General features: G+C 35.4%; 2 protein-coding genes across 2 annotated transcripts; both read left to right on the forward strand.

Annotated features, from left to right (window-relative positions):
* Nucleotides 1-3938: 3938 nt before the first annotated feature.
* On the forward strand, nucleotides 3939-11043 carry LOC135610144 (probable protein S-acyltransferase 7). The gene is made up of 5 exons (XM_065104282.1): nucleotides 3939-4202; nucleotides 6411-6593; nucleotides 8739-9035; nucleotides 9534-9767; nucleotides 9858-11043. The coding sequence occupies exons 1-5, from the start codon at nucleotides 4098-4100 to the stop codon at nucleotides 10740-10742; spliced, it is 1704 nt and encodes a 567-aa protein (XP_064960354.1). The 5' UTR covers nucleotides 3939-4097; the 3' UTR covers nucleotides 10743-11043.
* Nucleotides 11044-12803: 1760 nt separating this feature from the next.
* Nucleotides 12804-17542, forward strand: LOC135609053 (protein LAX PANICLE 2-like). Its single transcript, XM_065102139.1, has 4 exons — nucleotides 12804-13608; nucleotides 13751-13801; nucleotides 13887-13959; nucleotides 17280-17542. The coding sequence occupies exons 1-4, from the start codon at nucleotides 13025-13027 to the stop codon at nucleotides 17409-17411; spliced, it is 840 nt and encodes a 279-aa protein (XP_064958211.1). The 5' UTR covers nucleotides 12804-13024; the 3' UTR covers nucleotides 17412-17542.
* The last annotated feature ends 283 nt before the right edge of the window (nucleotides 17543-17825 follow it).

Genomic DNA, 17825 nt, shown 5'->3' on the forward strand with positions numbered 1-17825 from the left:
TCACTTATTATGATATTTTAACATGTAAGATAATCTTTTGATCATCATAATAAAATATTATAAAATCTACTTGAAAACATGATAGAAGAATCAAATAAAATCAAAATATACTAATTTTAGAGTTGAATTTGTGTCGTTGAGGTGAATTCGGATCTAACCTGAATCTATTTCTAATCAATCTTTAGGAAATTCACTGATATCCTAAATCTTATAAAACTAAGTTAGAAGCAGTCTTAACAACACTAGTTTGATGCCAAAGTTAGTACCTAAAATTGAATGAGCCATATAGGTTTGACCAGACGAACAAACTAAATTTTATTATTTGTGTGTCGAGTGTGCTTATGCGATCCCCTTTTATATTGTATACCTAGGAATCAATTATAATCATTTTTATCGACTTTAGGAAATTCATCTGATGTTCCAAACCTCGCAAAACTAAGTTAAGAGCAATCTAAATGACGCTTCTCGAATGCCTAAGTTAATACTCAAAATCAGATGAGTTGTATAGGTCAAATTAGACAGATGACCTAAATTTTACTATTTATTATATATCGAGTGTACTCGTATGATCTCCTTTTATATTTGATTCATAAGACATTATATAGTTTGTTAACATGAACCAATTATAATCATTTTTATCGATTTTGAACGATTATGTTTGTTTATTAGACTGACTAGAATTGCCTTTGGTGATCGTTAGGTCATTTACTTGTTTTCTTCGCTATATATTTATCAATCATTGGTTCATACACATGATAAGAAAATCATGTCCAACATGATATTATAAATATAACCATGTAGGATGTTTGATGTGTATCTATTATAATAACATAAAAGCATTATATATAAATAAATATATATATATATATATATAATAGTGAAATTCTAACATAAAACTTAAATGGAGACCTGGAACTTGAAAGTAAATAATTTTCATTAATACTATACTAATTTTGGTGACTGTTAAATTGGGGCATCACAAAGTAGATTATTATATAAAAAAGGATTATGGAAGAAATTAAAAGTAGAGGCATAGTTCTAACAGACAGTTTGTATGGTGTGAGAAAGTTCAACAAGTAATTTATTCTAATAGATATTGTTTTTAAGATCAACAAAATTATAAAATTGAGAAGAATTTTAATATATACATATAACAAAATAATAATAATAATAATAATAATAATAATAATATTTATATAACAATATTTATAGTAAGATAAGTATTAAGAAGAGGGAAAAGGATATTCTTTGATTTACTAAAACTAAATAAAGGAAGAGGTTTAGGTAATATTATTATGTAGATCAATGGAATCGATAAATTATTTTTATATTTTTCTTAACAAACATTCAACAAATAACTTACATTAGAGATAGATAATAGTGATCATACATTTCATCCACATTAAAATTTAAGGTACAAATGATTTTTTAAAAATAGTAAGTATTGCAAAATAATAACTTCTTATTCATAAGAGAAAATAGAGAGTTACGAGAGAGATGAAATGATTTGATTGGAAAATACTGAACATACAGACGTACAATTCTAAATCTTTGAATGGAAAATCCAAAGGACTGCCTGATCGATTGGGTTAGTAAATGATTTAAGCTGTTCACGATCATAAAAAAAAACTTGTTCGTAATTAATTAATCATCGAGATTAATCAATCAAGCCGAGTCTAATTCTCTATGTCGGACCCCTAAATGGGGTTGGGTTTGATTCATTTAAGCTCGTTGATTAATGAACTCTTTCTAAGCCACCCATGCGAAATTAAGTCCTGTTTGGATAGATACGTAGACATGCGTTATGTATTAAGCATGCGAACAAAATCACAAATAGTCAATATTTGATGCATTCATAAATAAATACGCATGCAAATTAGTGACATATATAATTATTAATAACTAAATTGTTGCAGAAATTTGTTTATTTATTTATTTTGGTACAAGTCACTAACTAGTTAATGTTTGCTTTTGTTTTTTGTTTTTATCAAAGATAATGTGCATCGACTGATGTAGCTAATTAAAATATTAAATCATTATATGAGGTCTTGGATTAATCTCGTTAAACAATTTGGGTAGGGTCGATCTAGTTGAGTTATGAGCTTAATCAAATCGAGTATAGTCGAGTCCAATCAAAAGCTTGCCCCTCAAAATTTTGATTGTACTGTTTTCATCCATATTATAGCCATCCTATGAACTAATCCATAGGATGCACTCAATCCAAGTGAATAGAAAAACATTTTATAGGGATTATTTCTTTTTATTATTATTATTATTATTCATTCAACAAATGTAATATGACATAATTTGCAAGGATATATTTTCATACGAGTCATAAAAAAATTATTTATGATATTTTATAATGTTATTATAGTGTTTTCATTCACATAAAATACTATAAAGTGAATAGAAAAACACTATAAGGGGGGGGGGGGGTCATTTTTCATATTATTATCATTCATTCCACTCAATATCTTGTCAATAAATATAATAGAATATAATTTATACATGTATTTTATATAAAGTCATAAAAATTCAGTTTTGAAACTCGTTATATTGTTTTCGTTCATATAAAAAACAAATACTGTAAAGAGAACAAAAAAACACACTAAAGGAAATATATCCTAAATTCTTATCATTCATTCCACTTCATACCATATCAACAAATGCAGTATGATATAATTTACACAGATGTATTTCATAGAAGCCATAAAAAATTATTTAGGGTGTTTTGGGACATCCTAATTTTGTTTTCGTTCATATATAGAAAACACGATAAAATAAATAGAAAATACTATAAAATTAACAAAAAATAAAAATTACAATGTTTTTCTATACATTTTTATAGTGTTTTCCGTTTGTGAAAGATAATGATATTTTAAACCACCCTAAATAATTTTTTATGACTTGTATGAAATGCATCAATGCAAATTATGTCATATTGCATTTGTTGACATGGTATGGCATGAAGTGGGATGAATGATAAGAATTTGGGAAATGACCTCTTTATAGTAATTTTTTAATTTTATAATATTTTCTATATATAAACGAAAATATTATAATGATAATTTCAAAGCGTAGTAAAATGACCTTCTATAAATTGTATAAAATATATAAATGTAAATTATATCCTATTACATTTGTTAATATGGCATGGAGTGGAATGGATGACAAAAATGTGAGAAATAACTCATTTATAATATTTTTTTATTTGCTTTATAGTGCTTTATGTAAATGAACGAAAACATTATAACAATGTTCTAAAACATCATAAATATTTTTATTCTAATTATATGAAATGTATCAGTGTAAAAAAATATATATTATATTGTATTTATTGATATGATATGAAGTGAAATGAAGGATAAGAATATGGAAAATAACCCCTTTATAATGTTTTTATGTTCACTTTAAAGTATTTTCTATATATGAACGATTTTTATAATATTTTTCTCCGGACGAATGCACCTATTATTATTTTTTAAATATAGTTTCAGTATTTTTTGAATTAAGGATATTATTTGAAAAAAAACCAAAATAAGGATTTTTTGGGGGAAAAAAATCAAAATGGAAATCTTTTATAGGGAAATCGTACTGTTTTAAATAGTTTGATATATTTATAATAATTGATTTTTGAAGAGAAATATTGAATTACGCAGCCAACGGTGGGGCCCTCAGCTCTTTCTTTTTTTTTCTTTACAGCAAAATTTCAACTTTACTTCCCCTAAACCCTACCCGCCTCTCGTAATTGGCATAGTGGGCCCCATATGAAACGAAGTTCAATGAATACAGGAGTAGTTGTGGCAAGTGGGGATCGACGGGTACTAGAAAAATATTATTTTACTATAATATTTTTTTATGATTCCCACCTCCCTTGTCGGGGGTGTAAAAGCGGACCGAAGGTTTGAGTGCGCCGACGGTGGCGGCGGCGAGATCTAACGATTGGGCGGCGGCGTCTGCGGCGGGCGGCGATGGCGGGGAGGAAGCCCGAGGCCTAGGAAGGATCCCTCGTCTGCCTTCTTTTCGTTCTGTTCGTTCCGCGGCTGTTCTCAGCAGATCTGGCTTGTTCCGCAGAAAGGTGAAGGGGCCGGCGAAAGATGATGCATATTGCCCCGCCTTCTCGGGGCTCCGGTACGATCACCTCCGGAGTGTTGGATGATGCGGAGGCACCGAGGGTTTACCAGGCTTGGAAGGGCAGCAACGTAAGTCGGCCGTCTCTCACTATGTTTTTGTACCAGTCTGCGGATGTGTAGTTCGATCCCTCGTATTCTGCTAATCCCAAAATTATGGTTTTATTGTAAGATTATTCCGATATCGATAGGAAAAGGGAGGAAAATTTATTGGAAGATTATTCCGATATTGGTTTATGAGGACATTGTAAGCTAGACGCAGGAATTCCTCATCTTCGAATAGTCATGGAGCCAAGTACCATGTCAAGTTATGAACTTCCGGTTTTTTTATTCATTATTAAACAGTTCATGTGTTGGCATTTTGTATCATCATTAATATAGTCATCTGCCAACTAAATGCAGCTTAAGTTCAGTTTCAATTCTTTGATTTACCACCAATTTCCTTATCAGTGTCTCATTAATGTGCTCCGAACAAGAGAGTTTAAAAGTTTGTATTGAGACACAGGTAAATCGTGCGCCTGGACATCTTTTCTTCGTGTTTGAGTTGTCCCTGATTCTGTTTAATTTCTCAGTAAATGAGAGAGAATGTTTGTTATGGAATAATTTGATTGTCCATTGTTTGGCATCAAAAGAAAATTATTGACAAGAATATGGATGCTTAGTTAATTTAAAATATATCTAGGTGGCCTAAAATTTTGTTTTGAAGCAAATGCTATGTTGATTACAACAACTAACCAGTATCCTGATGGCTTTTCTGCATCTTTCTTCCTAATTATTCTTTTCAACCAAATTACAAAAAGAGACAAATTTTCTTTTTTTTTTTTCCCGTTCACTGTTTTTTTTTTTTCTCCTTAAAATTTTCATCTCTCTTAGCAGACAACTGGAGCCTGAGGATTGTAAATAAGAAATATTCAATTTTCATGCACATTTAGCTAATTAGTATCATTAGCACATGTAGAATAGTTTCTTTGATAAGACAAGGCCACTGACACAGCATAAAAATTCTCAGTGAGAGATTTATGGATCTATGAACTGCATGCTTAATTTTCCAACTTCTGTATGCATATAAGAAAGTAGTTGGCTGCTGAATTGAAACTCGGTAGTGATTTGTTGCTGTTTCAGCAGGATGGTTTGGGGTAAGAAGATCTTCAAGATTACTTATCCAAGATTATTTTTTACAAATAGGCAGTATGTATTATGGCTAATTGACTACAGAAATTTATACCATTTCAAACCTTGTGGAGGATAGTCGAAAATTGGAAAAGTGCTCTTGCTTTGTAGTTTGTACAAGGCTCAGTGGCAGGAGGAGATCCATGTAGACGACCCCAAATAATTGAGACAGCTTGTTTACAAGAAATTATTTCAAGAAATCCAGTAACTGTCTGATGATCCTGTGAAGTTCATGTAGAAGCAACTAAACTTTTGATCAATATTGTTCAAGTAATTTGTTTGTTACGTATTAAATCTGAGAATTCTTTTTCCAATCATATGTCTCGTAGGTACTGAGTCTTTCTGAATTTGAATTGCTTTGTTATGTATTAACTCTCAGAATTCTTTTTCTAGGCATATGTCTCATAGGTAGTGAGTCTTTCTGAATTTGATTTGTTTTTGTGAATATAGTAATAGTAGTATGTTAGTATGTTTAGTGTTCATCTTTTTCTTTGATTTCTTGATCGTCATGGAGAAGAATTTTGCTACCACTTTTTGTTGATTGTCATTTAAATATAATAAATTGGCTTAGAATTTTTGTATGTTAAATTATATAATAGAAGAGAAACATCATAGCTTTTCGTATGTTTCTCCTTTGGTCCCCTTGTCTTCTTTTTTCACCCTTGTATTCCTCTTCAGAAATAATATTCCTGCTGCCTTAGCTTGCTTTTTGGCGACCTTGCTTTTACTTAACTGCTCTTTTGCCCTCAACAAAACATCCATTTTTCTTAGATTACCTTCAAATATTTCCCTAGTTGGCACTCTTGCCTCTAACTACAACTTTCTTGAATTAATGATTTTTACCAAAATCTATTCATTGGGCGCAACAATTATTTTTATTCTTTTTTATATCTTGTGGCCTTATAAGCTCTTGTATTTCTATCATCAACTAGCTTTACATTTTAAACCTCAGCTTCAGAATCTAAGTTTTGAGTCCACTATTTAGTTATAATTATCAAGTCTTTGTGCTATTCATTTTTTTTTCTTTGTTTATCTTACTAAAGCTGTGCAGGAAATATGATGCATGATTTTCTTTTGATTTAATCTGTTTTTTTTTCATATTTTTTGCAGATATTTTTTCTTCAAGGGAGGTTTATATTTGGACCTGATGCATCATCCTTGTTTCTCACCATTTTTCTCATTGTGGCACCGGTCTCCATCTTTTGTGTATTTGTTGCTAGAAAACTAATGGATGACTTTTCTCATAATTTGGGAATATCAATAATGATAGTAGCTGTTGTTTTCACATTATATGTAAGTATCACATCCTCATTCCTCTTGTTTTTTCCTTTATGTAACTAGATGCTTGATTTGGCTTTTGAAATATGAAGAATACTATATTGATGTCGAGTCCAAGGAAGGAAATTGAAACATATGCATCTATTTGGCAAATTTATTGCTGTCATATGATTCTTAAAGTTGTTGTATATGTTTAAGACAATGGTGCTCTTAGTTTTTCCTGAAAAACTAGTTTATGCTGTCAAAATCCTGTGCAGCATGATCTGGATCAGGTTGGTGCTTGATGAGCTTGATCTCCCACTCCCTTTGGGTTGGGGTTGTATATGAATTAATGATGGTATTCATACTTCAGTTTCTGTTTAGGCATGTTATATAAACTTCTTTATTTTTTTCCCTAATTTTTCTTTACAGTTTTTTGCCCTAATAAATATCATGTTCTATTGCATTTTTTAGCATTAAACTATCTCCTTGGTTTAAAAATAATGAATCTGCAGCTGCAAAATAGTTTCTTAATGATTGTGCATCTTTTTCTAGATTAATTTTCTTTCTCTTGGGTTATTTCTGCTTTATATGACAATTGAATTGCATTTTTTTTTCTGAAAATGAGCAATTTTGTTATAGGTCATACTGTCATAGGTATTTTTACTTTTTTGATCAATGGTGGGTACGACACATAGTTTAATGATGTGATACAGAAACAATGATTTTTTATTTAATCATGAATTCCTAAATGTCATGATATGAATTGGTTCTATTTTTTAAACCAATTACTTTGGTATCGCTTGTCCTATTGACCTGTCTATAAGTACATTGGTCGTTTGGAAGTAAAGTTGGAAGTTACAAATCATCAAATGATGATATGTTGATTCTTTTGACAACTCTCCATGGTATTCAACTTGCAATGTGCTTGGTGTTGATCGCAAGTGGTGTTTTGATGTGGATTATATATATATATATATATATATATATGTATAATCCTTACATTGCAATGTCTATTTTTCTGTTGCAGTTTTATTATTTTTAAGATTCCAAAGATCTTATGCATCCTTCAACTGATTGGATTGGTGATGCAAGGACCACCAAACATTCTTTGCACATTGTAGTTCAAAACATTCATTGCAATTTGAATTATATATGTCAATGGGGAGCAATAGTTTATCACTACTGAGCAAGGGGGGGGATTAGTCATTGTTTGGTATGGAATTTGCCAAATAACCCAGAATCATATATGGACTTAATGATTCTGCACAGCCTGCATGTGCATTTAATGAGCGGTGCACATTTTGGTTAGTCTACAGATTGAGAGCGACCGATAGTGTGATGCTCATAAACTAATGTGTACCCTGCATGATTGTTACATTCTTTTTCCTGTTATCTTATGTCTGCTCTGAATGAGATAGATAACAAAAATTAACAAAGATGGAGTATTGACTAACCCCATGAGACAGCTAGCGACGGTGCGATGCACATAAACTAATGTGTACCCTGCATGATTGTTATATTCTTTTTCCTGTTATCTTATGTCCTCTCTGAATGAGATAGATAACAAAAATTAACAAAGATGGAGTATTGACTAACCCCATGAGACTCTTAATTGATTTTACACATGAGCTAAATTAGGTTTTTGATTTGGTATGCATGACTTAGAGATTTGAGACTGCAATTTTGACCTTAAAGCTGGTTGACTTCTAGTGAGATTCTTTGTGTGCTAATTTGGAGGACAGTTTACTGACATAATTAAATTTCAGGGCATCTATAAGCTTTTGATAGATAAAAGTCAGTATTGATTAAACCCGCAAAACTTTGAATCGATTCCCCAATTAGGTTTTTCATTTCACAGACATGATCTAGAGATTCTTGAATGCAACCTTGACCTTGAAGTTTGTTAACTACAATCATGAATTCTTATAAAATTCATCATGTGGTAGTTTGGAGGATGGTTTTCCTGCATAATTAAGATTTGAAAGGCTTTTACCATATGCCGTGTTTGTTTTTGCAAGATGGCTTCAAGGTAAGTATCTTCTGGTTTAGATTGTCATGCTTGGTCATAACAAAGCCTTAGCATCGTACTGAAATTTCCTGATTGCATATTCTTGATTTAATCGAATTAATTTTGTTCCTGTGTATTTTACTAAATGAAACTATGACTCTTGATTTCAGGATTTGTCTCTTCTACTAGTTACCTCTGGTAGAGATCCGGGTATCATTCCCCGAAATACACATCCACCAGAACCTGAAACTAATGGTGGAGACAGTGAAGTTGGAGGTGTCCAAACTCCACAATTGCGGTTACCCCGAACCAAGGATGTCATTGTGAATGGGATCACTGTGAAGATCAAATACTGTGACACCTGCATGCTTTATCGACCTCCTCGCTGCTCTCATTGCTCAATCTGCAATAATTGTGTGGAACGGTTTGACCATCACTGCCCATGGGTGGGGCAATGCATAGGGATTGTATGTTTCATATCTTGGATATAGCTGCTTGAAACATTATATTCTCTATTGAGTCACTTGAAATGCAACTAGAAAATGAATTATGTTTTAGGTAAAAGGAACCTTCTTAAATAGTTGATATTCCAATTTCCAAGCATGCGAGTGCTAAACCGGCGGGATAGCTTCTTCTGATCTATGCATATACACCCGGTGATGGGCATCATCTCTTCTGGAGCGATATAATACTTCGGCGGGTGCTATTGCCGCCCTTTCCCGCATTGATAGCCTCAGTTGTGTCTGAGGATCAATTTGCTGTTCGAGGACCTGTTGACTTGTGTTTGATGACCTTTCTTCAGTAGAGATGATCATTTCTATATTCTGGGTCATAATTGATGACCTTTTTCATTTCTATTTTACCTAGTCTTAGTTTTGTTAATGTTCATCTTTATCTTTTTGATGCAGCAGAACTATCAATTCTTCTAGTTTTATTAATTGTTCATCTTTGCCTTTTTGGTGCAGCGGAATTATCGATTCTTCTATATGTTTGTCTTCTCGACAACCTTACTCTGCCTCTACGTCTTTGGGTTTTGCTGGGTGTATATAATAAGTATCAGAGATGCTGAACAAACATCCATTTGGAGAGCAATGGTCAAGACTCCAGCTTCCATAGTTTTAATAATTTATACTTTCCTATCAGTATGGTTTGTTGGTGGCTTGTCCGTCTTCCATTTATATCTCATGAGCACCAACCAGGTAAATTAAGTATCTTGCTTGATGGAAAATTTAATAATCGATGATATTATTCTATGGTAATGTTTAATAATCTATTCTCTTTTCTGGTAGACAACATACGAGAACTTCAGGTACCGTTATGATCGGCGAGCTAACCCATACAACAAAGGAGTGGTGGAGAATTTCAAAGAGATTTTTTTCACAAGCATCCCTCCTTCAAAGAACAACTTTAGGGGAAGGGTGCCGCAAGAACAAGGCTTACAGCCACAGCCAGCAGGACAAGGTTTTCTGAGCCCAAACATGGGCAAAGCTTTGGGTGACATCGAAATGGGTAGGAAGCCCATATCATGGGATGAAGCTAGGGCACTAGCACATGTAGGCGACTTGGAAGAAGGTATAAATGATACCAAGATGTTGGATGCCATGAATGGTGGACTCAGTGTTCTGTCCCCAGATTTAAGCAAGGAGGCTTTGCCTCCAGAGGCTGTCGTCGGGAGAACTCCATTGCACACAATGCATTCGAGTTATACCGGGATGTTAGATGACATGAATGACAGACTGCACGTTGTATCCTCAGATTTAAGGAAGGAGGCTTTGTCTCCAGAGGCTGTGGTCGGGAGAACTCCATTGCACCCAATGCATTCGAGTTATACCAAGACGCTAGATGACATGAATGACGGACTGGATGTTGTATCCCCAGAGTTAAGGAAGGAGGCTGTGGTCAGGAGAACTCCATTTCACCCATCGTATTCGGGTTATACCAAAATGTTAGATGACATGCATGGTGTGCTTCATGATACGTCCCCAGATTTAAGCAAGGAAGCTTTGCCTCCAGAGGCTGTTTTAGAGAGAACTGCATTGCACCCAAGACATTTGAGTTGGGTGCGCAGAAGCGGAAGCTGGGAGATGACACCTGAGGTTCTGGCTTTGGCTGCTGGATTGGGGGAGTCGAAAAGGAAGGAAAATGGCAGTGGCACTTCTGCTGGAAATAAATAGACTCCAATGGTTGAAGCAAGGGATATTATGCATGTGGAGCACATTACAATGCTTCTCGTGGTGTTCATGTTTCAAGGAGGGAATGAATCATTGTATCTCTAGAAGATTGCAATTAACTGATATGGTTCTGTGATTTTCTTTGCTCTTTACCCCGGTTGGTTGTCGCAGTTGTGCTCTATATTGTCTTGTGATTTGATGTTGGGAGGACTTGACTTTAGTATCATTAATGTATGTAACTATTTCTTTTCCAACTCTGTGCAGTATATGATTCTCAATGGCAACATAACAATTCTTTGCTGAAGTCGCCGAGATGGTTCTCTTTTTTTTCTCCATCTTTATCTTTATTAACTTCAAACAGATTATAGCACATGAAGTAGTGTTTAGCAAGTGGCAGTCAATTACCACAGTCATTTGCCATAGATTAAAGCATCTGTTCTTGATCAGTATGCTTTTATTTGCAACCAGGAAGACCTTCTCCAGAAAAGCTTTGAACACTCGTATATTTAGGAATATTAGAAAGCAAGTTCAGTAGATGTACATCTTATCATTTCAATTGCCTGTAGATCGATCATTTGTTCCTTTTGTTTTTTCAATCAAAGCAGTAAGGATTTATGCAGTTCTTGAAGTCGCCTTCAAATGTACAAATCAAAGCAAGTTCTGTGAATGTACAGTTTATGATGGGCAGCGTCCGCCATTGACACTCTCTGACTGCACATTATTGGACAACATCTAATTATTGAACATAATCCAGAGTAAATATTTTTGTTAAACAAAACTTTCAAACCTTAATTTCATATTATTATTATTTTTTGCATACAGTAAACTTCCCAACAAACCTTAATAGTAAAGACCAAAAGACTCAATTAAATTCATAATTCACACATTCAATTTATTTTTCATAGAAAATTAAGAAATAGTTTTGAAGTCTGATTATTGTTCCTCAATTGTTCATCGCTGTCGCTATGAGCTCTATCGTCTACCAATTTCTTTTGTATTATGATATCTCACTCTCCTATAATAGTTCTCAATTTCGGATATAGTCATATTATGGGTCACCATCAAATTTCATGCATGCAAATAAGTTGGCAATCTTTATACTCGCAAGATATTAATTAATGCAGGATCACAAGAGTTGTGAGCATCACACTGCAACGATGAAGGCCACAGCCATCAGTCAGAGATGAGAGCGCGTCTTGGTGTAAGGCATAGGCATGCAGACAAACCATGGCCTGTTTGCTATCCGAAGTATCAAGTCCAATTGGATTAAAAACAAATGTAAAGAGAAAAAGAAAAAGAGTGTTAATGAGAAAGGATCATGAACGAACTTATACAACTACCTTAGATCAACTAGGTGAAAGGATATTGATCAAGAAGAACTATATTATATGTTATAAATGTTTTCCTTACTACATATACTCTACATGCATCATATATTGTAAGAACAGGAGGGGAATAGAAAATTAACTATCTGATTCGAATAATGTACTGCCAAATATTAACTTAAGCCCATACTTTATTGAACATGTGACAAATTAAGAATGCTGATGTGATAAGACAAAGAATTTGGTGAGGATATTTAGAGTTTTACTCTTGTCGATTTATAATGATGCATGATTCCTTTTGCAAGGAGGAGGGAGGTTCATATTGAAACTAGCTCAAATGATGAGATGTCAACCATAACTTTTGTCTTGTCTCATCACTTGGTGAGCATTTATTACTGGAAAACTAATCTAAATTACCCCAACTACAAAGGTATTCTAATTATTACTCAACAACAAGTGTCCATGTGGGTTCCATATTTTAACTCCACAGCAAGCATACTTGCTGTCTCAGGCTGCTGTGATACATCACATAATTCTATGATCCAGAATTTGCACTGTGGTTACATGTAGCAATGGCATTTGTACTGTTGATGCCCTCTAATTAAAGATGACCAATACTTATCTAAAGCCATCAGAACATCTCTCTCTCTCTCTCTCTCTCTCTCTCCCCAACTATAAAGTCATCTTCATATCAGAAAATCTCATCCTCAAGGACTTGAAAGGAAAGTTAGACCTTGAAGGCCTCAAATCTTATTCTAGGTTTCGACAAGACGAGGTGAGAGGAGGTTGCCTTTACCCTTATGGCTGCTGCTTCGCCTCCATCCAACATCCACTTCTGTTATCAGCTACACCTTCATGACCTGATGATGTTCTAGGGGTCAGTGAGCCCGTGGTGGTATCATCTTTGATATATGAAGGATCAAAAGTTGTTGATGAAGCTGCAGGGAACACTATGACAGGATGGCCCCTTCTCCGAACCTCCGACGACGACACTGCGATGGCTATGGGGGCTTCTTTGATCGAACTGGAGTTGAGGTCTTTGAAATATCGGGCCTGATGGCCGAAAAGGCCGCTCAAAGTGGTGGCAACAATGAGCAGGAGGAGGAGGAGGAGGAGGAGAAGCAAGAAGCAGAAAGGGCTACATCTGAAGAAGCCGGCCGGAGCTACCAAGGGTGGCTCCGACTTGGCACTGGTAGCGATCCGACGGCAGGCACTAGCCGTGGGCGTCGCGATCTATTAGAGATGAACTTGTTCTCCGGTGGACCGTCAGCCGAACGTCCCATAGAGTGGTCTCCGCTGCAACTTCCTGGCTTCACCGCAATGGCACCGTCGCATCCGGCAGCGGCGACGGCAGGATACGGCCGTACGTGGAGGCTTCGAAGTCCGAGTCCAAGCGCAAGTAGTTTGAGCATGGCTCCACCGCCAATTCCATCAAGTAGCTTGAGACTGTCGTCCGTGGCGACCGGTAGCGAGGTTAGGGTGGTTAGCCCACCACGGAGGCCGCAGGCGGGGATGTGGCTGGTGCTCAGAGCTGCACAGAACCAGTGAGTTGAGGGTTTCTGAGTGCATGATAGAACTTCTCCTTACCACTTCGTCTGAATCCCATCTTTCAGTCTCTCTCTTTGTCGATTCAGTTTTGAAATCTTTGTTTATAATGGTTGCATGCTTTTTGTTATCTAAATGCAGAGGAAAGCAACCCTTTCTACGTCAAATATCTAAGAGCTATCTAAGGATGAAGTATCCACACTTGCCTTTGTATTCATTTTTCACCTTCTGGTTCGTGAATTTGATGGCATGGAATTAATAGGAGTTCTTGTCGTAGGGATGGGAGGATGACGGCGAGAGCACTGATGAAATACTTAGCCAATAAGCTTGGCTTGGAGGATGGACATGAGGTACTCTCCACATGCTCTACATGTTTCAGCTTATCAATATAAAGTGATTGTTAGTTGCTTTTGGGCATTCTGTGTTCATCTTTTGGACATGCAATGCAATGCATACCTGCATTGGATATCATAGAAGAACTAACTGCAAGCTATCAGATATATCAATCCCTGTAACAGTGTCTAATCTCAGAAAACAATCCTCCTCCACACAGTGTCACTTGAGATGGACAAGTATGGTGTCTTCAAACCTCATATTGGGATGTACAGTATAGCTCTCTGGTTGCTTTTAGGCACAGTGCGAGGAGTCCAATGATTACATGTTTTCTTGGTAGTGAGTGTCTACACACTTAATTTGTTTGCCTGACAAAATATATATACATTTATACCTTGATTCTTCTCCTTGTTGTTGCTAAAATCTATTTAGGGAAATGCTTGAGTGATCCTGACTCCAGTATAAGCTTTTTGGCTTGCCAGAGTACCAACTTACATTGTTGACAAGAGGGACCAGTATATTAGCAACACTTTGGTTGGTCCCAATTGTACATTAATGATTGGAAGAATATAGCAATGATGTCCTGTACTGTTAAAGATTGTTTTCCACCTTGGTGCCAATATATTAATGTTGTAGTTCTTCATGCATTAGCCCATCAATATGAGAGAGTCAAGACACTAGTGTAGAATTTGCAACTCTCTCTCTCTCTCTCTCTATCTATCTATCTATCTATCTATCTATCTACAGAAAACATACAGCTATGAAGTCCTTTTCCTTTTCTTTTTCTCCATTCTTTTTCATTTTTGGGGTTAAATTGTCATACTCCTTTACCTACTAAATTCTTCATCTTAGGAAATATAAAATACATTCGATCACATCCATCAGTTAGAGATGTGATAATTCCCAATTCTTGTAGGAATCTGTTTCATGCAAAAGGAGATGCGAGCTTTTGATAATCATAATGTTCATTTCTTAGTTTCTGCAATTACATGAGGTTAGTTTGGAATATCATGACATGAGCACCATTCCTTTAGCCTAAGAAATATGCTTGCCAGGTGATGTGCCCCTATAATTTCGAGGTCAACTCTACATTAAAAATTGGACATGCTTCTTGACATCTCTTGTTGCAGTTTAATTTTGTATAAATCAAATAAATACCTTGTTTGCCTACACAATTGAGTAGGTGAGGTACAGAGAGCTATAGTCAACATCAATAACATTTTGCCTCACAATCATGTCATGTTATGTTTAATTCATGTCCGAGGTCAACACAAGGAATACAATGCTACTTATCTCAAGATGTCATGCCCCTTTCTTGCTGCCCATGGATTAATCAGCTGAGAACAAGTAGGTTATGAATGATTAGGGATTGTTTACCGATTGAAGCATAGTGACTTCATGTGGTTATCCGTTGACTAAACATTTTGTTGTTAGATTTTAACATAATTCCCAAATGTAAGAATCACTCTCTCTTTCTCATAACCATAGCTATGAAAGGTTTAATCAAGGTTTACAGTCTCATATATATATATATATATATATATATATATATATATATATATATATATATATATATATATATATATATATATATTGATATCGATATTGTATGATTAGTATTTGTATCGTACCGTTCCATACTAGTGTATCGAATGTTGGTACGATGGTATAGACTGAATCTTAAGAAAATTAGAAACAAATAATTACAGAACGTATACTGTCTTGTTTTAAGCAGTATCGACTCGTACAAGATGATACCAATCTTGTACTGCTCGCTGCATGTTCTGTATCGATAACTTATTAGATCATTGCTATGATTGCCATGGTCATGATCACGTAGGGGAGCATTGCCACGGTCATGCTCGCGTAGGGCTTAGCATGGCTAAGAATTAGGCACTGCAAACCCCCTGGAACGACCGGACGCAGGATCCATCAAGTGGTGCACTTTGTTGGAATGTCAATGGCCCTATCATCCCCCATCCACAATGCGAGAGCCAATGGAGAAAGGCCATCCATTCTTGCACACTGGCGGAAGATTCTTCTGTCAGATCTCAGGTAGGTGAAAGGGAAGGAGCAGCAGCAACACTGGGAAAAGATAAAAGCATGGTACTCCTTAGCCATGATCTGTGAGGCCATGAAACCCAGAGGGCCACCCCAAAAGCTTGGCCAGACTCGAAAAGGACGACTGAAAACGAGGCACCGAGTGCACCCATGCATCATCATCACCATCATGACTCTCGCTTTTGCTTGGGGTTGGGTCGTGGGACAAGTATCGAACAGATGCGGAGTACTGGTGGCGGATGGATTAATGTGGAGTTGGTTTTGCTTCTACGATAAGGAGGGGAGAGGCGATGAGAGGGGGACGTGAGAGAGACATGCATCGACTGGTCCCTTGTGCATGTGTCACGTTAGGTGGGTGGGTAGAGAGAGAGAGAGAGAGAGAGAGAGAGAGAGAGAGAGAGGGAGATGTCATAAGAAATGTTGTTCAAGTATCTTTAAGGAGTGATTTGAGGCTTCAACAAAGTAGAACATAATATTTTTAGAATCTTTTGGCTTATGAAGGTAGTAACTATTGACTACTAAATAATGATTCAGGAAGTGAGATATGTTTATTATAATATCTCAATTAAGGATCTAAATAGAGATGCATGCATTACAGTATTGATCACAAAGCTATTATGCATCTATATTTAAGCTGATGGAAAGAGATGATGATCTCGTAAGAGGCATTATTTTAACCCACGCATAATGAATGCGACATATTTTTGAAATAGGGAATGACTAATGAAATTCTGTTCTGCCATTGAGTCATGCATGTTATATTCTTTATTATGTTTTTTTTTAACCCTTAGACAAGATCGATCTCAAGACCATGATATCAACAATAAGGTCTTTTATCAATTAAACTAATTTATAATAAAAAATTAAAGATCTCGAATCCTTAACATTTGGTAAGTCGACCATTAGATCAATTCTTTCGGTTTAAAAATTTATTGGATTAGTTTCCAAGTCCTCAACCTTTAGTATGTATACCTAATAAGCGACCATGAAACCAATATTTTAGATATAAAAATTTATCAAATAAGATTTTAAACTTATAAGTCTTGATAAAATATGTCTAAATATGCTATCATCAAATCAATATTTTAGGTGTATATGGTTAACTAACTTGAATGCATTAAAAAATAAATTTTTTATTGTTTACAGGAATTATTTTTGAGGTCTATCAGTATGCGTACTCATACCACCAATTCTATCTATTACATCATGTGCTTTGAGAACCCACAAAATCATGTTGTCATTCTTGGTTTTTGATACATCTATGCTGCATCATCAGGTGCAGATTTATTGTAGAGGCCAGCAGGTTCCTCCGTCGATGTCGCTGCAGCAAATTAGGGATCAGATATGGTGTTCCACTGAAGCAATCGCTGACCATCTCCTAACCCTCGATTACAGCAGGAGTGGGTAGGAAGAACCTCTTCCTTACACTCTTGACTTGGAAGATTGTCCACCTGATCGAGTTCAGCATACAATGATGCCACCAGAAAAAATAATGCAAGTCTCAGGCATGCAATGAGATGCTAATGGGCTTGCAGTGTTTGTGTCTTCTATTTCTGACTCACTGATTCCATGTGTCAATGCCTCAAAAGTCATTCAACATATTGTTCTCATTTATAAGATCTTTACATTTTGATGTCATTCTTTCATGTCCTCTATTTCATAAAAGAATAAAAGCTGGCTTTTGGACAGATACATGACTCTGAAGACCATAAATGTCTCAGGAGATTATATTTCCTCCCCCTTTAGTGTCAGATTAGTATGAAATATAAAATAAATTTAAAATTAATATATTATACCATTACGATCGACAATGTCGATTGCA

Source organism: Musa acuminata, chromosome BXJ2-4 (assembly GCF_036884655.1).
Source record: "Musa acuminata AAA Group cultivar baxijiao chromosome BXJ2-4, Cavendish_Baxijiao_AAA, whole genome shotgun sequence".
In the NCBI taxonomy this organism is placed as follows: domain Eukaryota; kingdom Viridiplantae; phylum Streptophyta; class Magnoliopsida; order Zingiberales; family Musaceae; genus Musa; species Musa acuminata.

Excerpts from the sequence above, each read along its gene's own strand:
- LOC135610144 (XM_065104282.1), top strand. The coding sequence starts at position 4,098 with ATGATGCATATTGCCCCGCCTTCTCGGGGCTCCGGTACGATCACCTCC. Across the intron at positions 4,203-6,410 it reads AGGCTTGGAAGGGCAGCAAC|ATATTTTTTCTTCAAGGGAG; the intron begins GTAAGTCGGCCG and ends TATTTTTTGCAG. Across the intron at positions 9,768-9,857 it reads ATCTCATGAGCACCAACCAG|ACAACATACGAGAACTTCAG; the intron begins GTAAATTAAGTA and ends CTTTTCTGGTAG.
- LOC135609053 (XM_065102139.1), top strand. The coding sequence starts at position 13,025 with ATGGCCCCTTCTCCGAACCTCCGACGACGACACTGCGATGGCTATGGG. Across the intron at positions 13,609-13,750 it reads CTCAGAGCTGCACAGAACCA|AGGAAAGCAACCCTTTCTAC; the intron begins GTGAGTTGAGGG and ends ATCTAAATGCAG. Across the intron at positions 13,802-13,886 it reads AAGAGCTATCTAAGGATGAA|GGATGGGAGGATGACGGCGA; the intron begins GTATCCACACTT and ends TTCTTGTCGTAG.